Here is a 17682-nt window from a genome sequence, read left to right on the forward strand (position 1 = left end):
GGTGGTAAAAAATTATTCCAACCAATAGAGAAAAGTACGGAAATAAGATGTTCTTTTACCCAAATAATAATAGGCTTTGAATCAGATACATGTTCCGAAATTTTATAACATTACAGTGCTTCAACACGCTTTTATGGATGAAATCAGGTGAGAGAAATTAAAACACCTCATGGTATAAATCACCAATGGAGAGACGAGATTAATAGTAACAGTAGCAAAGAGTAACAGCACGAATTTTGAGCCGGAGTAAGGGGGAATGTTTTTGCCTCTGATTTGCTCCTATAATAGTCTTATCAAAATCTTCTAGTTGTAGTCAGGCTTTTCAGGGAAGGTGCAGCCCGATCGTTGGATAACGACGTTCGCGGCGTAACAGCCAGCTTTGACACAGTCCTCTATGCTCTTTTCTTTAACCAATTGAGAAAGGAACCCTCCAACAAATGAGTCACCTGCGAGACAGACAATTAGAACTCTGCTAAAGCACAACAAATTAGATAACCAGAGACCAATGGCATTGGATTTTACGAGAAAATAAAAGGATATGCAGGTAAAACATAGCAGACTGTTAGTTTCGCATATTTGAAAAGATGACATTCTTGTAAATCCATTAACACTTGGCATTATCGTGCTGCCTGGTGTCAAAAATATACTTATTGTAGAATAACTGCTAGCTTTCATTGTTTTGGGGTTAGTAACCAGGAAACTAGTACGAGTTATGTAGCTGTAACTTCTATGATGGAAGAAAGTAGATTAATTGTTTAAAATTCAAAGCTCCTTCGCTCTGAATGTACAAGATTCAGAGTTTCTAAAATAAGTTAGCCATAGAAAGCATAAAGCAACCAATGTTTTATCTCAATAATTCTCATATTCTTACAGACATGTCATATGATATGCATGTTGAACAGCTGCAGCTTTAAAGAAAACTGATCTCAATAATTCTCATATGCTTACAGACATGCCATATGATATGCATGTTGAACAGCTGCAGCTTTAAAGAAAACCGCCTCTTAAAACATAGGGAACTTGTAAATAAGCTGCTTAACATGAAGATGATAGAAAAATGCATGTGGTGATTAAAAAAATAAAAAAAAATTTGATAGTTCATATATGTAAGTTTGCAGAAACTACCTGCTCCATTGGTGTCAACCAGCTTCTCCTTCGGCAAAAGAATCACAGGGAATGTCTTTACCTGTTAGTGAGATTTCATTAAGAGCGTATGTCAAATCACAGAACACATAAATGAGATGCTCCATATATGTAGAAAGTAAAGTATCAGATATAGTATTAGATTAGTGCTGATTTATAGTCTCATCTTTAAGATGATTTATGCTTAGACATATAAGAAAATCTTGTAAACAGAAAAGAGCACATGTTACATGAATTGCGCAATGACAATGGGAGACTAACCAACCGAGATCAATGCAGCAGAGAAAATAATATGCAACTGTTCAGCATAAAAGGATAGGGCAAAAGTACACTCCAAAATAGTGTTGACTAAAGTCACCAAATAGAAAGAGGCCCAGAAAATATCATCATAAAATTCTATGTGCATCAAAAGATAGCATCTTAGCTATTCTCAGGATGAAGGTAATGGGAAAGCTAGAGATCCGATTGCAATAACAACAAAGGTAACCCACACTCCATAGTAGAAGTCACTGCGCTAGAATTCTTATATCAAACATTAGGTGGCTTTTGATTTTAGATTCTTATCTGACTCCAAGAAGTAAGAAAGATTGGAAGACCCAACAAACATAGATATGAAGTTTGCTAGAAAAAATTGGAAGTGCTAACAGACAGAGGTTGTCCAAAATAAAATTTTGTCCTTGTTATCCTTTGTTTATTATTCCCAGCAACAAAACATATCTGATTTAACCAAACTAATGAATACATATTGGAAATAAAATTATGATCGAAAAATCTAGTAAATTCTCTCAGTCACCAAGAAATTATTCAATTTTGCCCAAATATAATTTATGCAAGATGAACAGTAAATACTATGGCAACATGAAATGGTAGTTCAAGAAAGTACCTTTCCATCTTCAGCAACAACTACTGGATCAGAACCTTGGGTGATAACGGTAATCCTTTTGCGTGTTCCTACCTTGGGCAATGCTGAGATCCTGAGAGCAATCTCTTCAACATTCTCGGTCTACATATTGCTAATCGATTAGGATCTAGGTCATCACAAATCAGTAACAGAAAGCAGAAAGACTGAGTACCTCCCAACCACGGACTTTCGCAAAGGTCCTTGCCTCGGTTTCATTCCCAAAAACATAGTCTACGTACCTGAGATAATACATTCATAGACATAAGACATACTTTTAACAGATGTCTTAAAGCCTAACAACAAAGAAATGGGATAGAGGGTAGTAGCAAGCTTTATTGTAATTCCCAATGTGCTTCATTTGGCTTAAACAGTTACATCCCATGCCAAGCATTAGTACTCCATTTTAATCAGGTAAGTATAGACATATGTCTAACTCTACAAGTACTTTCGATTAACAATTAGTCTCAAATTGTGTTCTAAGTAATAGTTGTGATACTTTTGAGAAAGAACCCAATACTTACGGCAGAGGCTTCTCCTGGGCATCACGAAAGAACTCACAGATGAAAGGAGCAGAAAGGTTCATCAAGAATATCTGCAAGCAAAGTAAAGTATATTAATACACGGAAATCCAATAATCACACAAAAGTAAAGGACCTTCTACATTAGCAATTGACTGGTACCTTGTTGTTTGCATTAGCATGCTCAGCTACAAGTTGAATTGACTCGGGTGAAACCGTCAGGAAATAGCCAGCAATATAAATATACTTTGCCTTCTCAACTAATAAAATAGTACATAGTTAATCATAAACCTGATGAAGTAAGGATGAGGCAACTTTTCATGGTCTAAGTCCACAAGAAAATGTTATGTATAAGAGTTTAATATGTTGTCAAATCTCAAAGAGCGAAAAACTTAAATTGGAAGATACATATCTGACAGCAAATATAATTGACTGAGATAGACTCTAAGAAGGAAATTGAAAGTATTCAAGAATAAAACTTCATACAGTATGTGAATAATTCTGCATTTCATATCCAAATGATTATTTATAATAATTTTCAACACTCACCGGTAGAAGATTCAAAATGGTTTTCTCATTGGAAGAATCTATATTACCAAAATCTAGCAAGCCCATGTATTCTAAATAAGTTTCTAAAGGTTCTGCTATAGCAAATGAGGTAAGGTTGACATCAGAGTATGGAATAGGAATTTATCCAAACAAAGAAAAATACTTGTACCATTATACAAATGACTGCAATATTACAGATTCTTATATCAATGAATTAAATACCTAGAGTTACAGTTTCTTATAACGATGAATTAGATACCTAAAGCCCAGTTCTCTGGCCTCTTCAAATGCTCAGACTTATAGCAATTCGCAGCAGATAAGTTTGCCACTAGAGACCTGCTTATCAAACAAGGACAACATCGTGAATAACATCACTGCCATAATGCAAAATTTTAGCCTAAAAATTGAAAAGGTTGGATACCACATTTCAGAAATCAAGATCTAAGAATCATATAACCAAACAATGCATAGAGAAGGGCATACATGTGATACTGTAATTTATCATATTAATGGTGGTACCAGAATAGAAACACAAATTGTACAATATCGAAGTATGACATAAGAGAAAAGATTAAAGCAAGTAATGAAGCACCAAAAATTAAAGAATCATATAAAAACAGGAGGAGACAACTTCACTGAGGCATGATCAGTCAGATAGAAGAATTTAAATAGAGTAAGGAAGCAAGTAATGGAAGCATTATAGAAAATTAAAGATCAATTGAGAAGCACCAAAAATTCGAAGAGTGCTTAGTTCAGATGAAACTTGTATATTTATAAGATGAGTGCTGATGAGAATTGTACCACTATCTGTGAACAAAAGACTAGAACGGTTAAAGGAAATGAAGCAGACAATAACTTAATAGAATTGATCTCCTCACATGTCTTGGGCTTCAGACTAATTCACACATACAGCAATAGTGAAAGATAATCAGAGTTCACCAATTACTTGGACAGATTACATGGTATAAAAATTACAGGTGGGCATGAAATAAATGCATGGTATCCTGACAGAAGTCTGATGCCATTGACACAAGTCGCAGAAAATTGCAACTCAGTATGAACAGGAATAGGTTTCATTGGCCCAAGTCAATGATTTTTAGAAATAAGTCATCAAGCATTAATGAGTTCCTATTCTCAAAAAATGAAATATCTGATTTATACCACAAGCAAGCCCTAGTGTAACCTTCTTCAGCACTTTCAATTGAGATGTTGGAACAAAAAACTTATTCTCATTCACAGTCACCTATATCAATTACTCCAGACTAGCAAACGGAAAAGTTTTCTGGAGTAAGGTGAATGTGAAACATGATAGATGAATGTGCTGAAAAGTGATTTCTTAATATTTCACATGGTAAATACAGGGTTAGGACCTCTCTGCTTATTGGTAAACGTGAAAATTGACACCTAGTTCCTTTCTTTGGCATGATCACATGATGTTTACAGATTATAAATATACTATAAACTAATTATACAATATCAACTCTGATCAACTACAGACAATGTGATATTAATCTAAAATTAAACAACTGCTCAAGAGCATCACTCATGCACATACTATTCTTTCAATACTACCTACAAATGCTTGTACTGATTGTGTGCATTTGCACAAGATTTAGCAAGAAAAACAGCCAGTATATACAAAATCTTACAGATGAACTCATATTTGTAAGCTATACTACTGATAGATGCAAGTCTGCGAAACTTCAAAGATCAGAAATGAAGAAGTTCTCCCGTTGGTTCCAATGGTAAAACAGAAGTTTATGGGTGTTCAATAACAGTCAGAAATAGATAACTAATGCAAGAAAGGATAGAAAAGGACGTCTAGATAATTAGGATAGTCCGAAATAATATTTTCGTATGAGCACAAAATAAATAGGAGCAGCAAAGAGCCCAGTGAAAAAAGAAGTAAAAAACTGACCTTTCACCACCAACAACACAGACAGCGCATGTACCAGTTGGAGCAGTCTCATCCTCATAATAGTGAACCTGGATAATGACCGTGCAAGTTTACCTTGGCCATCAGGGATGACATATTACATATATTCATAGAGATAAATATAGCTGCAAAAGGAGAACTCAACTTACATTAACACCTGCAGCTTTTGAGGCTTTCTTCATCTCCTCACCAAACTTGTCTTTTCCAATGCAACCCATAAAACTTGTTGCACCTGGAATTTGAAGCATCCACTGCACAAAGCAAGGAATAGGTATATTCATCTGAAATTCTGCCTATCAGCAGGCAATCTAAAATACGACAATAGAAATCTTAACTGTATACCTGGGCAACCCTAATTGAATTCTGAGTGGCCCCTGGAATGATCCGTATAGCAAATCACATAAGATTAGGCCATCAAATTATATAAAATCTCAGTATTGAAGTAAAAAAACTAATTATATAAGTTACCTCCAGCGATGTATTCAACATTGTTCCTTGTAGCCAATTCACCATACCTGGAAATAACTTTAAATAGTTAAGTGATAAGTCATTGCAATGTCGCAACCTAGTAGACTAAACCAGGAAGTATTTGTGGTTTTGAAGCAACGGAAAGAACAAAAGTATTCTGTCATTGAATTGAAATGAAAAGAATAAAAGTATTAAGTGCTGACTGTTAAGCACCTGGCATCCACAGGTACGGTGTATATAAGGTGTATTGAAAGAAAGAAAAAAAGGAAACAAGATCAAAACTCTTCATTTACTTTGTCATCCTTCAGTGAAGAAACTCATATTTTGACCATTCTTTTGAAGAAAGTTAAAGAGAATAACTGGTATGTTGAGAAAATAAAATAAAATAAAATAATAGCTCAATTCATAGCTTCTGAAGATTGTAGGTTGATAGCATAACCAACTTCCAAATTCAACATCAAACTTACATTGGGAAATGCTTTTCCTCTGCCAGAATTGCATTATTTGGCTTGATGTCATATCTGAGGAAAGACAAAAGAAGAAAAATAAGACCTCTTAATCAGATGAGTCATAATTCCCCAACATATATTACAACAATTATATTTGTACGAAGGCTATGATAAACCGTACAGATCAGATCAGTTTAAATAGTTATTTCTAATCCTACCTTCAAGAATATTGGAATTGATTAAAATGATTCTATTTGGTAACAAATAGCTAATTTTGGTGAACATTTTTTCCTGTTTATTAAGGATGCATTACAACATTATAGTATATATAAGCACGTGGAATTACAGCATTACTCACAATTCATCTCAGAATGAAAATAACTTTGTCAAAAAATGAAAGATCTATAAAGTAAACTAAGAGAATTGGTGAATGTTAATACAGACTCCAGAATCAGATAAAGAGCTAAAGGATCTAGCGTTCGTGATTGCAGAACTTCTCATCAGGCGTGTTATTAGAAAACACCCAATCTACCTGTTATGTAATGAAAATCTATACGCAAATCCTACTCTGTTACAATATCATTTACAAGAGGCAAAGAAACAACTAAATCCACGTAAGCACGCCATATAAATGGCAAGGTATAAGAAAGACCGCATATTTTATATTCAAAGAGTATCATTAATCAAATATGCAGCTTTATGATCCATTCTAAAAATTAAACCACGTGAAAGACTACGAGGAATACAAACACTTTAAAGTTGAGGAATCAACGTGCGCAGATCGTAACAAAAGCTTCTCTTATAGCAAATACCTAACAGAGATAAATCTTAATAGTTCCCAAAGGTAGCATAGGACTAAAAAAAAACATCACTATTAACTCCCAGAATCAGTATCCAAATATGAGTTAATCAAAATCTCTACCAGATTTAAAGCATTAGGACAAAACATGGCCTTCCCATCAAAAAGATCTTACCATAACGGATCCAAGAACCAGGTATACAAAAAAATTTATAAAAAAAAAAACTCCACAAGTGATCCGATAAAAATGAACAGAACAAGGATTAGATCGGATTGAATGATACAGTCAAATCTACAGCAGGACGAGATCAAATGGAGAGATAGAAGAGGAGATGGGAGTTACTTATTGAGGAAATCATCGTCGACGACGGCGGAGATGTCGAGGAGGGGATTCCCCATGCCCAAGAGGATGCCATCGGAAGCCATTTCAATAAATCGAGCGATCTCGGAGTGACAGTAAGAGAGAATAGAGAGGTGGAAGGAGATCTGAGTGGGCGTGAGCGAGAGGAGCGAGAGGAGACCTTGTGGTATTTATAGAAGTGGAGGGAGGGGAGTGAGGTATCTTTTTCCACACCTACCGAGATAGCTCCTAGTCCTAGGGAGTGGGTGGTTGCGGGTTTCGGATCTGGAGATGCGGGTCCGGTTGAGGGTTTAAGAAGGTGCAGTTGTTGGAAAGCAAACAAGATCCGTTAGTGGTGATTTCATTCGGCACCTAACTTTTCACCAAACTTCTCACAGCAAAATTAGTTATCACATTTGTCTATAGGGAAACAGATTTATTAATATTTGTTTTTCAAAAGCTATCACGAATATAAAATTATTCAAAATTATATTACAATAAACCAGAAAGAGATTAAGATTATATAAGATGAAATAGGCAGACAGATCTGTTAGCTCTCTCCTTCTCCTCATTAGTTTTTTCTATATTCTTCTTTATTTCTTTTGTTTGTTGTAGGTTGTATTGTTGATTCACAGGTCTACTCAAAATGAAATCATCACGTGTTTTGTCGAATTCACTGAACTTTGTCATTAGTGTGCTTATATTTCTATGGGGGCTTACTCTTTGGTTGAGTGTTCAACTTCTCAAGACTCATGCTGTCCAGCTTGTAGTATTATTGGTTGGTCAAGCGAAAGGCTTGCTTCTAAGATGTCTGTTCTATCTCCTTTCTCTTCTATTATGCTTGATTATTTGTTCTGATGCTTGCTTTAACTATGCAAGCGTGGAACTTATTGTTAGGGCTCTTGCTCTATTTTTTATTTATTCTCTTGTATCAAATTGTAATCGATTGATTAAGATGAATGATATGATCGGTTTACAAACTTTCTTTTTAAAATAAAAAATTAAGCAAAATTATAGAAAATACTTTATATTTTTTTTAAATCTCACCTACAGGCTTTCTCAGGAAAAAAAAATATATATAAACAAATGAATTTAGATTTACATTCGAAACAAAATTGAGACATTTAGATATTTATCCAATTCATTCCCAACTATATTGGGGTAGGGTGTCTATCCCAAATTCCCAATGCCTTACTAGTTCAAATCTATATTCAATTTTAAATGTAATTCTTGGATGCATATGAATTGATGAAATATATCACAGTCCTAACTCGAGCTCGAGTTAGGCTCGACTCATCTAAACAAAATTTAAAATTTAAAATCTATTTCGAGCCGAGCCTCAGCACTCACTCGTTTACACCCCTCCAGGAGCCAGAGAAGAAATCGGGTTAATAAGTTAACAAGTTTGACCCGCAATTTGAATAGATTCGGATTTGGCGCAGAATAAATAACAAGTGGATTCGCAAGACCGCTGTTCGAAAGATTCCAAAGCATGCAACGAAAATTAGTAGTACGACAAAAAGAGTCAAGAGATCAAGTCCTCTGCTTCTTATTATTCTATTTTATGAGGGCTTAAACGTTAAAATTAACTCCAGAAATAATGCACATAATAAACAAAACTGATACATAAAATCTTCTTTAACATCCTCCCAGATTTTTGAGTTGGGACTTCAAATGGCTGCGAGAAAGGAAAAAAGAAGAAGAAGAATATTTAGTCTCTTTGTTAGATGATTAGCAAACACAAGGAATCACATTGGTTGACTTAGAAAATTAAAGAATGAGAATTAATGAGATTAAGGAAGTCAGAAAGATAATTTACCTTTCATATAACTGAATATGAATCGAAATCCACTGTAGCAGATTAACCAGAGGAGAGTAAGCAATAATATATCTTAAAAATAGTGTTAAGACAAACTTCGAAGGTTGTTTATGCAAAACAAAGGTAAAAACTTTCTCAAATTAGAGGCAAAAATTAGTACCACAAAGTAAAAAACAGAATCACATTAGACCAAATTGTAAAAAGAAGGATACTGAAAAGGTAACGCTCCCAGAGATCGAGCATATGAAGTCCGAGGGTCACATTGTAAAGATAAATCTTTCTACTAATCCAATTCATTTTCTTCCTTCCTTTCTTTTTCTATCTCCCTTTTCCTATCCAAGCCCTTCTTCCTATTAGAAGTCAAGTAAGGGATTCATTCTTATATATATATATATAGAGAGAGAGAGAGAGAGAGAGAGAGAGAGAGAGAAGTAGATACAATGTCATAGTTTTACTCAGGAAAGAGTCCTCCCGTACGAGTCAACAAAATTAGTGATAAATAGTTGAAGAAGAGAATATATCTTTTATAATTGACCTCTTCAAATAAATAATTATAATTAAGTTTTTAAAATTATTATCTATTTTCACGTAAATCTCTTTCTATGTCGTAAAATAGTTATCTAACTTGATTAGAGTAGAAGACATGATTAACTCATAAATAAATTAACAAGAATAAGATATGGAATGCTCTATGGACCAAGTTGAAAATATTACATCACTAGATTAATAAATATTATGACTGGAATTGTTCTTGTATAACTTCTATAGTCAGCGAAGGAGGTCTTTAAGTTCATAAATTTTCTATATTTGTGTCGAATTTAAAGGTCAACAGAAACTGCTACAAGTTCCGGAGATGATGACATGATAAAAACTCCAAATATATATTATATTATGTCACACTATGACTAAGTCCAGCCTTGTCTCATATGATTCGTGTCGCATTATTAACATAGAGTTGGACTACAAGTTTTATGTAAAGGTTCTAAAAAAAATTTTTGTACGAAAAACTAAAAGGTCTTTTGATTTTAGTTAAAATATGGCTGAATTCTTATTTAGTTTCATAGAGTTAATTAGATCCATTTTATTGTTTAATAAAATTTATTGGCAGGTACTTTCTCCATAACTAAGAACGTCATGGATTTAACCCTAACTCTAAATAATATTGTGGTAAAATTATTTGGTAGTTTAATGGCTCGGTGGCTTGGCTGAATGGCTTAACTCGATTGATGGTCGATAGTGTGATTGACTTGGAGAAGCAGCTCGGCAATACAACGGTTTGGAGTAGGTCTTGGCGGCGTTTGTTTCGGAACTATTATTCAGTGACGCACATGACTTGAAACCTAGACTAGACAGCTTACTATATTAGCTAAAAACTCGGTAGATCTAAAGGTGGTTGACCCTTATCTAACTCATATCTAGCCTTTAGGCTCATGAATGATAAAAAAAAAAAAAAAAAAAAAAAAAAAAAAAAAAACTTGAACTCATTTTTTTTATAATTTTATTTAACACCATGATTTTATTTCTACCATCATCTCTCTATCCCTCCAACAACATCCTCCCACCACCATATTCCCTGTCTTCCTCCTCATCTTCTTCTTCCCCCTCCTCTTCTACTAATTCCATGAGGAAATATGAGAAGATGAAGGAGACATATTGGTACACTTGACGTTTAACATAGGGTGTTAAATAAATAGAAAAAGGAAGGATCGGATTATAAAATTCTCAAAATTAGGGTGTGATTTATAAAGTTCTCTATATATATAAAAAAAAAGATTTTTATAAATCACACCCTATATTTTGCCTATTTTGTGATTCGCACCCTATCTTTGGAGATTTTATAACGCGACCCCTTCTTTTCCTATAATGTTCATTTAACATCCTGATTTAACTTAACCCAATCATAATCAAACTAACAATACTAGAAAGAGAATATTCTGTTATAATCTACTCTGTAATTTATAACATTCTTAAATTTATAACATTCTGGCATGGAGAATATCGCCTAAATATTAAGCCAATCTTAGAGCTTTCAAACTCCAAGCCATGGAGATCTTAGAACTCCCCAAATGTTAAGTCGATTTTGTTGCTTGCGACATCAAAAATAAGGGAGGGAGATAAATAAAATTTAGATAAAGATGGAGAAAAAAATAGTTTGAGCCGGAGAGATGGAGAAAAATAGGTAAAGTTTGGGAAAACTTCTAAGACTTATGGTAGGGATTTTGGGAGATTTCTGTGGGGTTGTAAGGTTTGATATTATAATTTTGTGAGGTAGGTTTAGTTTTAGACAATTCAGATTTTGTGGGGTTAGGGTTTAGTTTAAAAAAATAATTTTATGGAAATTTAGATTAGATCAGAACCTTTTAAAGATATTTTAGTAATCTTTGAACTAGAGTCATATAAATTATATAACATATTAATATCAGTTAACTAAAGTAATGTTAGGGTGTTAAATGAATATTATAGAAAAAAAAATGAGGATCGCGTAATAAAATCCTCAAAGACTATACGTGTATCATAAAATTAGCAAAATATTAGGTGTGATTTGTAAAAATCCCCCAAAAAAAGTCGGTCCATACTCCAAACCGGGTTCTGCCGATTTACTGTTCGACCGTCAGAAAATAATAACTGGGTTCTCGAACCTTCCCCCCTCCTCTCTCTCTCTCTCTCTCTCTCTCTCTCTCTAACGTTTTCTTGTCGCCCAATTCCGAGTCCAATAACCTCTCCTCTTTCCTGCGACCCACGAAATCCTAGACAAACGCCCCATCTCCGGAGAATTCTTTCACCCGACGAAATAATGGTTAGTCACCCTATTTGTTATAATTATTTGTTATTGTTCTTGATTCCCATCATTGTGGTAGTTATCCAATTAGGTGGTTTGATTCTTTCGGTTGATGCATTCAGAAGTTTTGGTGATTCGGGTTTTCTTTTCTTAATAGTCGGTCATGCTTTGATTTATGGAATTAGCGCTCGTATAAGCTCCAATTTTGCTGTTGTATTATTGTTAGCTTAGAATAATTCATTGATATAGAAGGATTTAAGTTGGTCTGTGAATTTGGTACCTGAAAGGCGAATTTTTCTTAGGGAGTTATTTGCTAAGTATTAGCTTGAGATGGAAAAGTTATATATTTTCTTTTCTTTTTAACTTATCGAATTTTAAGCATCCTACAATAGTTTCAAGCTGAACTATACAGTGAGCATGCTCTTTTATTACATTCCTAACGAATTTTAGCTATGAATTTTTATCAGGCTTCTGCATTACAATTTAAGCTCTAGCAATAGTAAAACAAGAAACAATTTGATTACTTACCAATTGTTTAGCGGTGTTTTCTTTTTCCTCTTCCAGAAGAACAAAATTTGTTCACTTCTCTGACTTATTAGATAGTAGATACAACTTAATGTAAGGACTATTGACTGTTGAGAGCTACTATTTGTTTTAACTGAGAAAATATCAGTCTTTAATCGATGTTTTTTTGTTAGAAATTGCATGTGTCTAAGTTTGTTAAGTGAATTTTCATCTTAAGACTGCGGTTTCATTTTGCAGGCTGCAAAGCTTATCGCTAACTTAATTATAATGGGCTCTGGAATATTAGGAAGGGCTGTATTACAAGCATATCGTAAAGCACTTGAAAGTAAGATCTTTCTTTCTTTAGTTACTGGTTTAGATATTAGACAATAGATTCAGGAGTTGATAATAAGTTTTGAGTTTCTTTCATAGTGTCACCATCATTAATTCTATTTCAAGTAGTCAGATCACTTAGTTCTCACATTCTTTGTACACCAAGTCGCCTATTAGTCTAAAATGTTCTCTATTGAGAATGGACACCATTAAAGAGCTCATATACAATTTTATTTGTGATTCTTGTAAATAAAGAGTTTCTCATTTCCATGTTTTTTCTTTTATTTATCCCTGTCTCTAGATGCCAATAAAACTGGCGTGGCACATGAAACGATAAATAATATGCGCAGGGCAAGCAAAACTATGACCGAGCAGGAAGCTAGGCAGATCTTGGGGATCACAGAGCACTCAACATGGGAAGAAGTCATGCAGGTGGTTTGCATTCTACTCTCTCTCTCTCTCTCTCTCTCTCTCTCTCTCTCTCTCTCTCTCTCTCTCTCTCTCTCTCTCTCTCTGTGCGTGTGCGTGTGCATTTGCGTTTGCATTTGTACATATATATATTGGGAAAATTGCCTTGATGCCTTAAGGTTTAATGTGCAGAAGTATGATACTTTGTTCGAAAAAAATGCAAAAAGTGGGAGCTTCTACCTTCAGTCAAAGGTCCATAGAGCAAAGGAATGCTTAGAAGCTGTCTACCAAAAGAACAACGAAGGAACTGCTTAAAATTCGAGTACTTCTCTTTCCAATTAGCTGCTTCTCCGCCATTTCATACAGATTCTTTTTTCTCTCTCACCCGGTCCATGGTGTAGAAAATGTACATATAAACCCATCTCTGCTGTATATTTAGAGTGGGTAAAACTATTATCCCCTTTATCGAACTAATAAGATCACAAGTGCATGCAGAGCAGCAGCTGGTACATCAAGAATATTAGCATCGAAAACTGATTAGCTGATTTTGGTGAATCAAATACTTTCTGACTGTTGCATGTATTGATGACACGATAAGTACTGCACAAGTTACATTATGAGGACCTCTTCTTCTTTTCTTTTTCTTTTTATAGAAAGAGTTGCATAGTGGGGCAGATATTTTTTCCTTCACTTGGATGGTGACGAAAATGGTCTAATATATCTACTGTTTGACTACTGTCGTAAGATAAAATTATCTAGCATTGATATCAGATTTAGATTTTTTTGTAGTCTCAAATTAAAAATGAAAGGATAAGTGTTACAGAAGAACTGCATGTTGACTTGGATCAGTGCTTTGAATTTTCTCAAGGCCATAGTAAGAATTCTCTTGCGTTGACGAAAAATTCCAATTTATTTCCTCAATGGTCCATACGATGACTTTAGCTCAAGCACAGACAGGACTAGTCTTGTGAGCTCATCCATATATATGAGCCTTTCATTATTTGCATGTTTATTTCCAGAACAAATCATGGAAAGAGCATTTCCTCTGTCTCCCCTCTACTGCAGATTAGCAGCATTTCTCTTGTTCATTCTCACAGTCCAATCTTCGCCAGATGATGGAATCGAGAACAACCACAGTTCTCCAGCACACAAAAGAAATAAGCTCCATGCCGTGATCATAATTCTGCTTCCAGTTCTTCTAGTCTTCCTTGCGCTGCTTCTATATATCATCAACGCCTGTCATCGTCGTCGTCACCGACTAATAAAGTAGAACTAGAAGCTGGTATTAAGATGGAAAATCCCAATCTTTTTTCCATCTGGAACTTTGATGGCAAAAATGTGCTACAGGAAATCATTGATGCAACTAAAGATTTTGATGACATCTACTGTCTTGGGATTGGTAGCAGTGGAAGTGTCTACAAAGGGGAATTATCAACTGGTCAAGTAGTTGCAGTGAAGAGATTTCATCAAGCAGAATGTGGTGAGCTACTAAATGATAAGAGCTTTAGAAATGAGATGCTGGTGTTAACAAAGATTAAGCATCGCAACATCGTTAGGCTTCTGGGATTTTGCTTTCATGCCAAGAATATGTTGCTAATCTATGATTACATCCAAAAAGGAAGCTTGTTTAAGATGTTATGTGGTAATGAGAGGCAGTAGTGATCTTGGACTGGAGGAGAAGAGTTAGGGCTAGAAAAGAGGTGGCTAGTGCTTTATGTTATTTGCATCACAACTGTAAGTTTGTAATAGTGCACAGGGATATATCAAGCAAGAATATATTGTTTCATTCAAGATTCAAGGCTTGTTGCAGATTTTGGCACTGCAAAGTTGTTGAGAGCTGGGAAATCCAACTGGACTGATGCTGTTGGTACCTATGGTTATGCTGCTCCAGGTATATATAATGTTCTTGAATTCCTGGTTTGCTTAGTGTTTTTGGATTTTTTATTTATTTATATAACTGTCACTTAAAACTTTTAAAATATCATAATTGCACTACATTTTTTTAAATATTATAATTGCTACTTAAATCTTTTGATTCTTTCCTAATTGCCATTATAGTTAGCTTTTGACAAAATGTTCATAGAATATTCTTAACAAATAGATATTAAAGTTGAGCAATATACAAAATGAGTGAAATAGCTTTCTTTTTTGAAGTTTGCTGCATAAAATATTTATTACGAGAAAATAAGATTTTCTTTTTTAATACTATGATATTGTCTAATATTAGATAACTTTAGAACCATTTTAAATAATTTATATAAAGGTAAAATTATTTTTTATTAACTTAATTTTAATTTTACAGTGATTTATTTAGATTTAAAGAATGTGGTGGCTATTATAATTTTACTAAAAAAATTTCGTGGCAATATGATACTTTGAATAACGTTGTGACTGTTAGTAGAGTTGTTTTTGACACGATGAATAGCTATTTTGATTTACTCTAGTTGTGTTGTTAGAAAGACTTATAAGGTCAATATTTAAAAATTTGTGACAGATTGTGTCACTAATTAAGTTTCAATAGAAATATGAACTGCGGCTATTTGTCAAAAATAAAAAAGTGAAAAAATAACATGGTGGCTATTATGATATTTTAAAGATTTTGGTGGCAATTATGTAAAATCCCTAATTTTTTAAACTAAGTAAATTTTATTTTGCACCCTAATTTATTGTTATCTTTTGTTTGGGTCTTAACGTTTTAAACTGTTTCTAAATCAAGTCCTATGATTTTATGTTATGAATTTTTTTTTCTCAAATGAACACCTACACTACATTTAGACATGTTACAGAAACCTACTCTGGTTTACATATTTACAAATCGACTCCTCTTTTAAGTATCCGTCAGGTGTCATTTTTATAAGATATAAATGTGAGAGAGAAGAGCATTTTAGTAAAATTTATATTTAAAATGTTACCTATAAAACTTATCAGAAGTGGTAGTTTGCAAATTTACCTGAATGTAAAAAGGAAGGTGGTTTTTCGCAATAAGATCAAAGGTTACGTGGTAATTTGCAATATAATGAAACAAGAAATTAATGTGAAATGAAAGAATATTGGGGTGTAAATGGAGAAAATTTTATAATGTTCCTTGCTGCAGTTTTACTTATTATTTTCGTAACTATGGAAAACCTCCTAAGTTCATTATGATAGTTGTCGGTTTGATTTTTTTCGTTCAAAAATATCACATTAATTTTGGGTGGTTTGCAAATCGTTTTATTTTTATTGCAAAGGAGAGAGAGAGAGACTGTGCTTTTGATATTATTTTTTTGTCTATACGTGGGGTAGAAAATATTAAATAGTTCTCTATTCTCTCTCCACATCCCCACCTCTTCTTGCAAGTTGCAATCATGATCGTCCCCTTCATTCTTCTCACCCTCCTCTACCTTTTTCTGGACCATTACTTTCTCCGATCACAAGACACCAATGGTGCTCTCCCCTTCACCCTCCTTGTTGTTGTATCCCCTTCATCTCTGTCATCTCCGTCAGATCCGAGCTCATATTCCTCCTTGCTGCCTTCGTCCCAAGAATGTGTTCTCGAAGTCTTGGCAATCAACATTGACTCTGATGCCGGGGTGAGGTCCTTCCCTTAGTTGGGGTGTCCCGTCCACCATCACTAATGATGCAGTGTTGCCTTCTCTGCTCCGACATTGCAATTCCCCTTGCAACTATCTATGTTGTTCTAGCTATTGACAAGACATTGGCTTTTTAGTTTTTAATTTTTGGCTTAATTATACTTTGCCTATTTTGACCCAGTATTATTTTAACCCTCAGTATAAAATAAAAGCATACAAATATTATTTTATACTTTTGAAATACTACAACTAAATTCATATAGTTAGCGTTCCGTGAGTTAAAACTAACGTGACATGCACGTGAACAGTATATTATTTTTATATAGACAAAATTATTCTCATGTTGGTCAAAAGAATATTTTTTTAGACAATTTTACCCTCATCTCCTTTCCCATTTTCTTCCACAAGTTTGGCGGCGACCGTGCGAGGTAGAGTAATCCAATCGGTGGTAAGTAAGAGTAGTTAAGTAAATTTATATTTTTAGGTAATAAATATTAATATTTTACTCTAATTATAAAGGGATATAAAGATAATTTTAGGGCTTCTATTAACGGCGTTTAATGGATTATAGCATTTCAAAAGTATAGGAGATACTTATACGCTTTTATAGTACAGGAGGGCAAAGTGATATATGGTCAAAGTACGAGAAGGCAAAATATAATTAAGCCTTAATTATATTTCTTCGATGTAATTAAGTTTTTAATAAGCTTTTTGCTTGCTAGTATATGTTCAATGTTGGTTGTTGTTGTGCAGGTGTGCTTCTTAGTCCAAATCTGCTGGGGTCACAATGAATACGATGAAAGCTAATTTCTTCAGTGTTGTTACAATATGTTTTTTATTATGCTACCTGATGCTTCGCTAAGTTTTAGGATTTGTCCAAACTAGTTCCCTTTTCCACCGTGTAGCAGGCTTTCTTATGTGCCGGTTGTAAGCTGTCTGTTAGAAATGAATGGTCTCTCACCAACCTTCTTTAACTAAAAAAAAAAAGATGTAGGTAAACCTTCTAAAAATATTATTACAAAAGTACGTCTCTCTCATTCCTCTGGTACTCAAGTTGTGATCCAGTTCTCACACAGGGCATTCCTTATGTCCCTTGGAACGAACTCATAAATGTGCAGCAAAACCTTTCTGTACCACAAACAATCATTTTCCCAAGTACAATGATAC

General features: G+C 34.1%; 3 protein-coding genes across 3 annotated transcripts; 2 read left to right on the forward strand and 1 right to left on the reverse strand.

Annotated features, from left to right (window-relative positions):
* Positions 1 to 35: 35 nt before the first annotated feature.
* LOC140794416 (adenosine kinase 2-like) lies at positions 36 to 7273 on the reverse strand. Its single transcript, XM_073146432.1, has 13 exons — positions 7107 to 7273; positions 5983 to 6036; positions 5516 to 5562; positions 5390 to 5421; positions 5197 to 5298; positions 5030 to 5097; positions 3371 to 3447; positions 2725 to 2822; positions 2566 to 2636; positions 2217 to 2283; positions 2027 to 2146; positions 1126 to 1186; positions 36 to 446 (listed from the first exon to the last, which is right to left on the reverse strand). Exons 1-13 carry the CDS (start codon positions 7187 to 7189, stop codon positions 304 to 306), a joined length of 1023 nt encoding a protein of 340 aa, XP_073002533.1. The 5' UTR covers positions 7190 to 7273; the 3' UTR covers positions 36 to 303.
* Positions 7274 to 11590: 4317 nt separating this feature from the next.
* LOC140793262 (mitochondrial import inner membrane translocase subunit PAM16 like 2-like) lies at positions 11591 to 14744 on the forward strand. The gene is made up of 5 exons (XM_073144635.1): positions 11591 to 11719; positions 12464 to 12551; positions 12840 to 12970; positions 13139 to 13268; positions 14012 to 14744. Exons 1-4 carry the CDS (start codon positions 11717 to 11719, stop codon positions 13259 to 13261), a joined length of 345 nt encoding a protein of 114 aa, XP_073000736.1. The 5' UTR covers positions 11591 to 11716; the 3' UTR covers positions 13262 to 13268; positions 14012 to 14744.
* LOC140794354 (MDIS1-interacting receptor like kinase 2-like) lies at positions 14237 to 17306 on the forward strand. Its single transcript, XM_073146367.1, has 3 exons — positions 14237 to 14588; positions 14757 to 14837; positions 17269 to 17306. Exons 1-3 carry the CDS (start codon positions 14237 to 14239, stop codon positions 17304 to 17306), a joined length of 471 nt encoding a protein of 156 aa, XP_073002468.1.
* The last annotated feature ends 376 nt before the right edge of the window (positions 17307 to 17682 follow it).

This window comes from Typha latifolia, chromosome 8 (genome assembly GCF_019914945.1).
Source record: "Typha latifolia isolate L0001 chromosome 8, TyphaL0001v2, whole genome shotgun sequence".
NCBI lineage: Eukaryota > Viridiplantae > Streptophyta > Magnoliopsida > Poales > Typhaceae > Typha > Typha latifolia.

What these genes read in the sequence shown, in the direction of transcription:
- LOC140793262 (XM_073144635.1), top strand. An exon ending in ATATCGTAAAGCACTTGAAA is followed by an intron (nt 12,552 to 12,839) that starts GTAAGATCTTTC and finishes CCCTGTCTCTAG; the next exon opens with ATGCCAATAAAACTGGCGTG. An exon ending in CATGGGAAGAAGTCATGCAG is followed by an intron (nt 12,971 to 13,138) that starts GTGGTTTGCATT and finishes TTTAATGTGCAG; the next exon opens with AAGTATGATACTTTGTTCGA.
- LOC140794416 (XM_073146432.1), bottom strand. Translation starts at nt 7,189, where the DNA reads ATGGCTTCCGATGGCATCCTCTTGGGCATGGGGAATCCCCTCCTCGAC. An exon ending in GACGATGATTTCCTCAATAA is followed by an intron (nt 6,037 to 7,106) that starts GTAACTCCCATC and finishes GTCTTTCCTCAG; the next exon opens with ATATGACATCAAGCCAAATA. An exon ending in TGTTGAATACATCGCTGGAG is followed by an intron (nt 5,422 to 5,515) that starts GTAACTTATATA and finishes GGATCATTCCAG; the next exon opens with GGGCCACTCAGAATTCAATT.
- LOC140794354 (XM_073146367.1), top strand. Translation starts at nt 14,237, where the DNA reads ATGGAAAATCCCAATCTTTTTTCCATCTGGAACTTTGATGGCAAAAAT. An exon ending in CTTGTTTAAGATGTTATGTG is followed by an intron (nt 14,589 to 14,756) that starts GTAATGAGAGGC and finishes GGCTTGTTGCAG; the next exon opens with ATTTTGGCACTGCAAAGTTG. An exon ending in CTATGGTTATGCTGCTCCAG is followed by an intron (nt 14,838 to 17,268) that starts GTATATATAATG and finishes GTTGTTGTGCAG; the next exon opens with GTGTGCTTCTTAGTCCAAAT.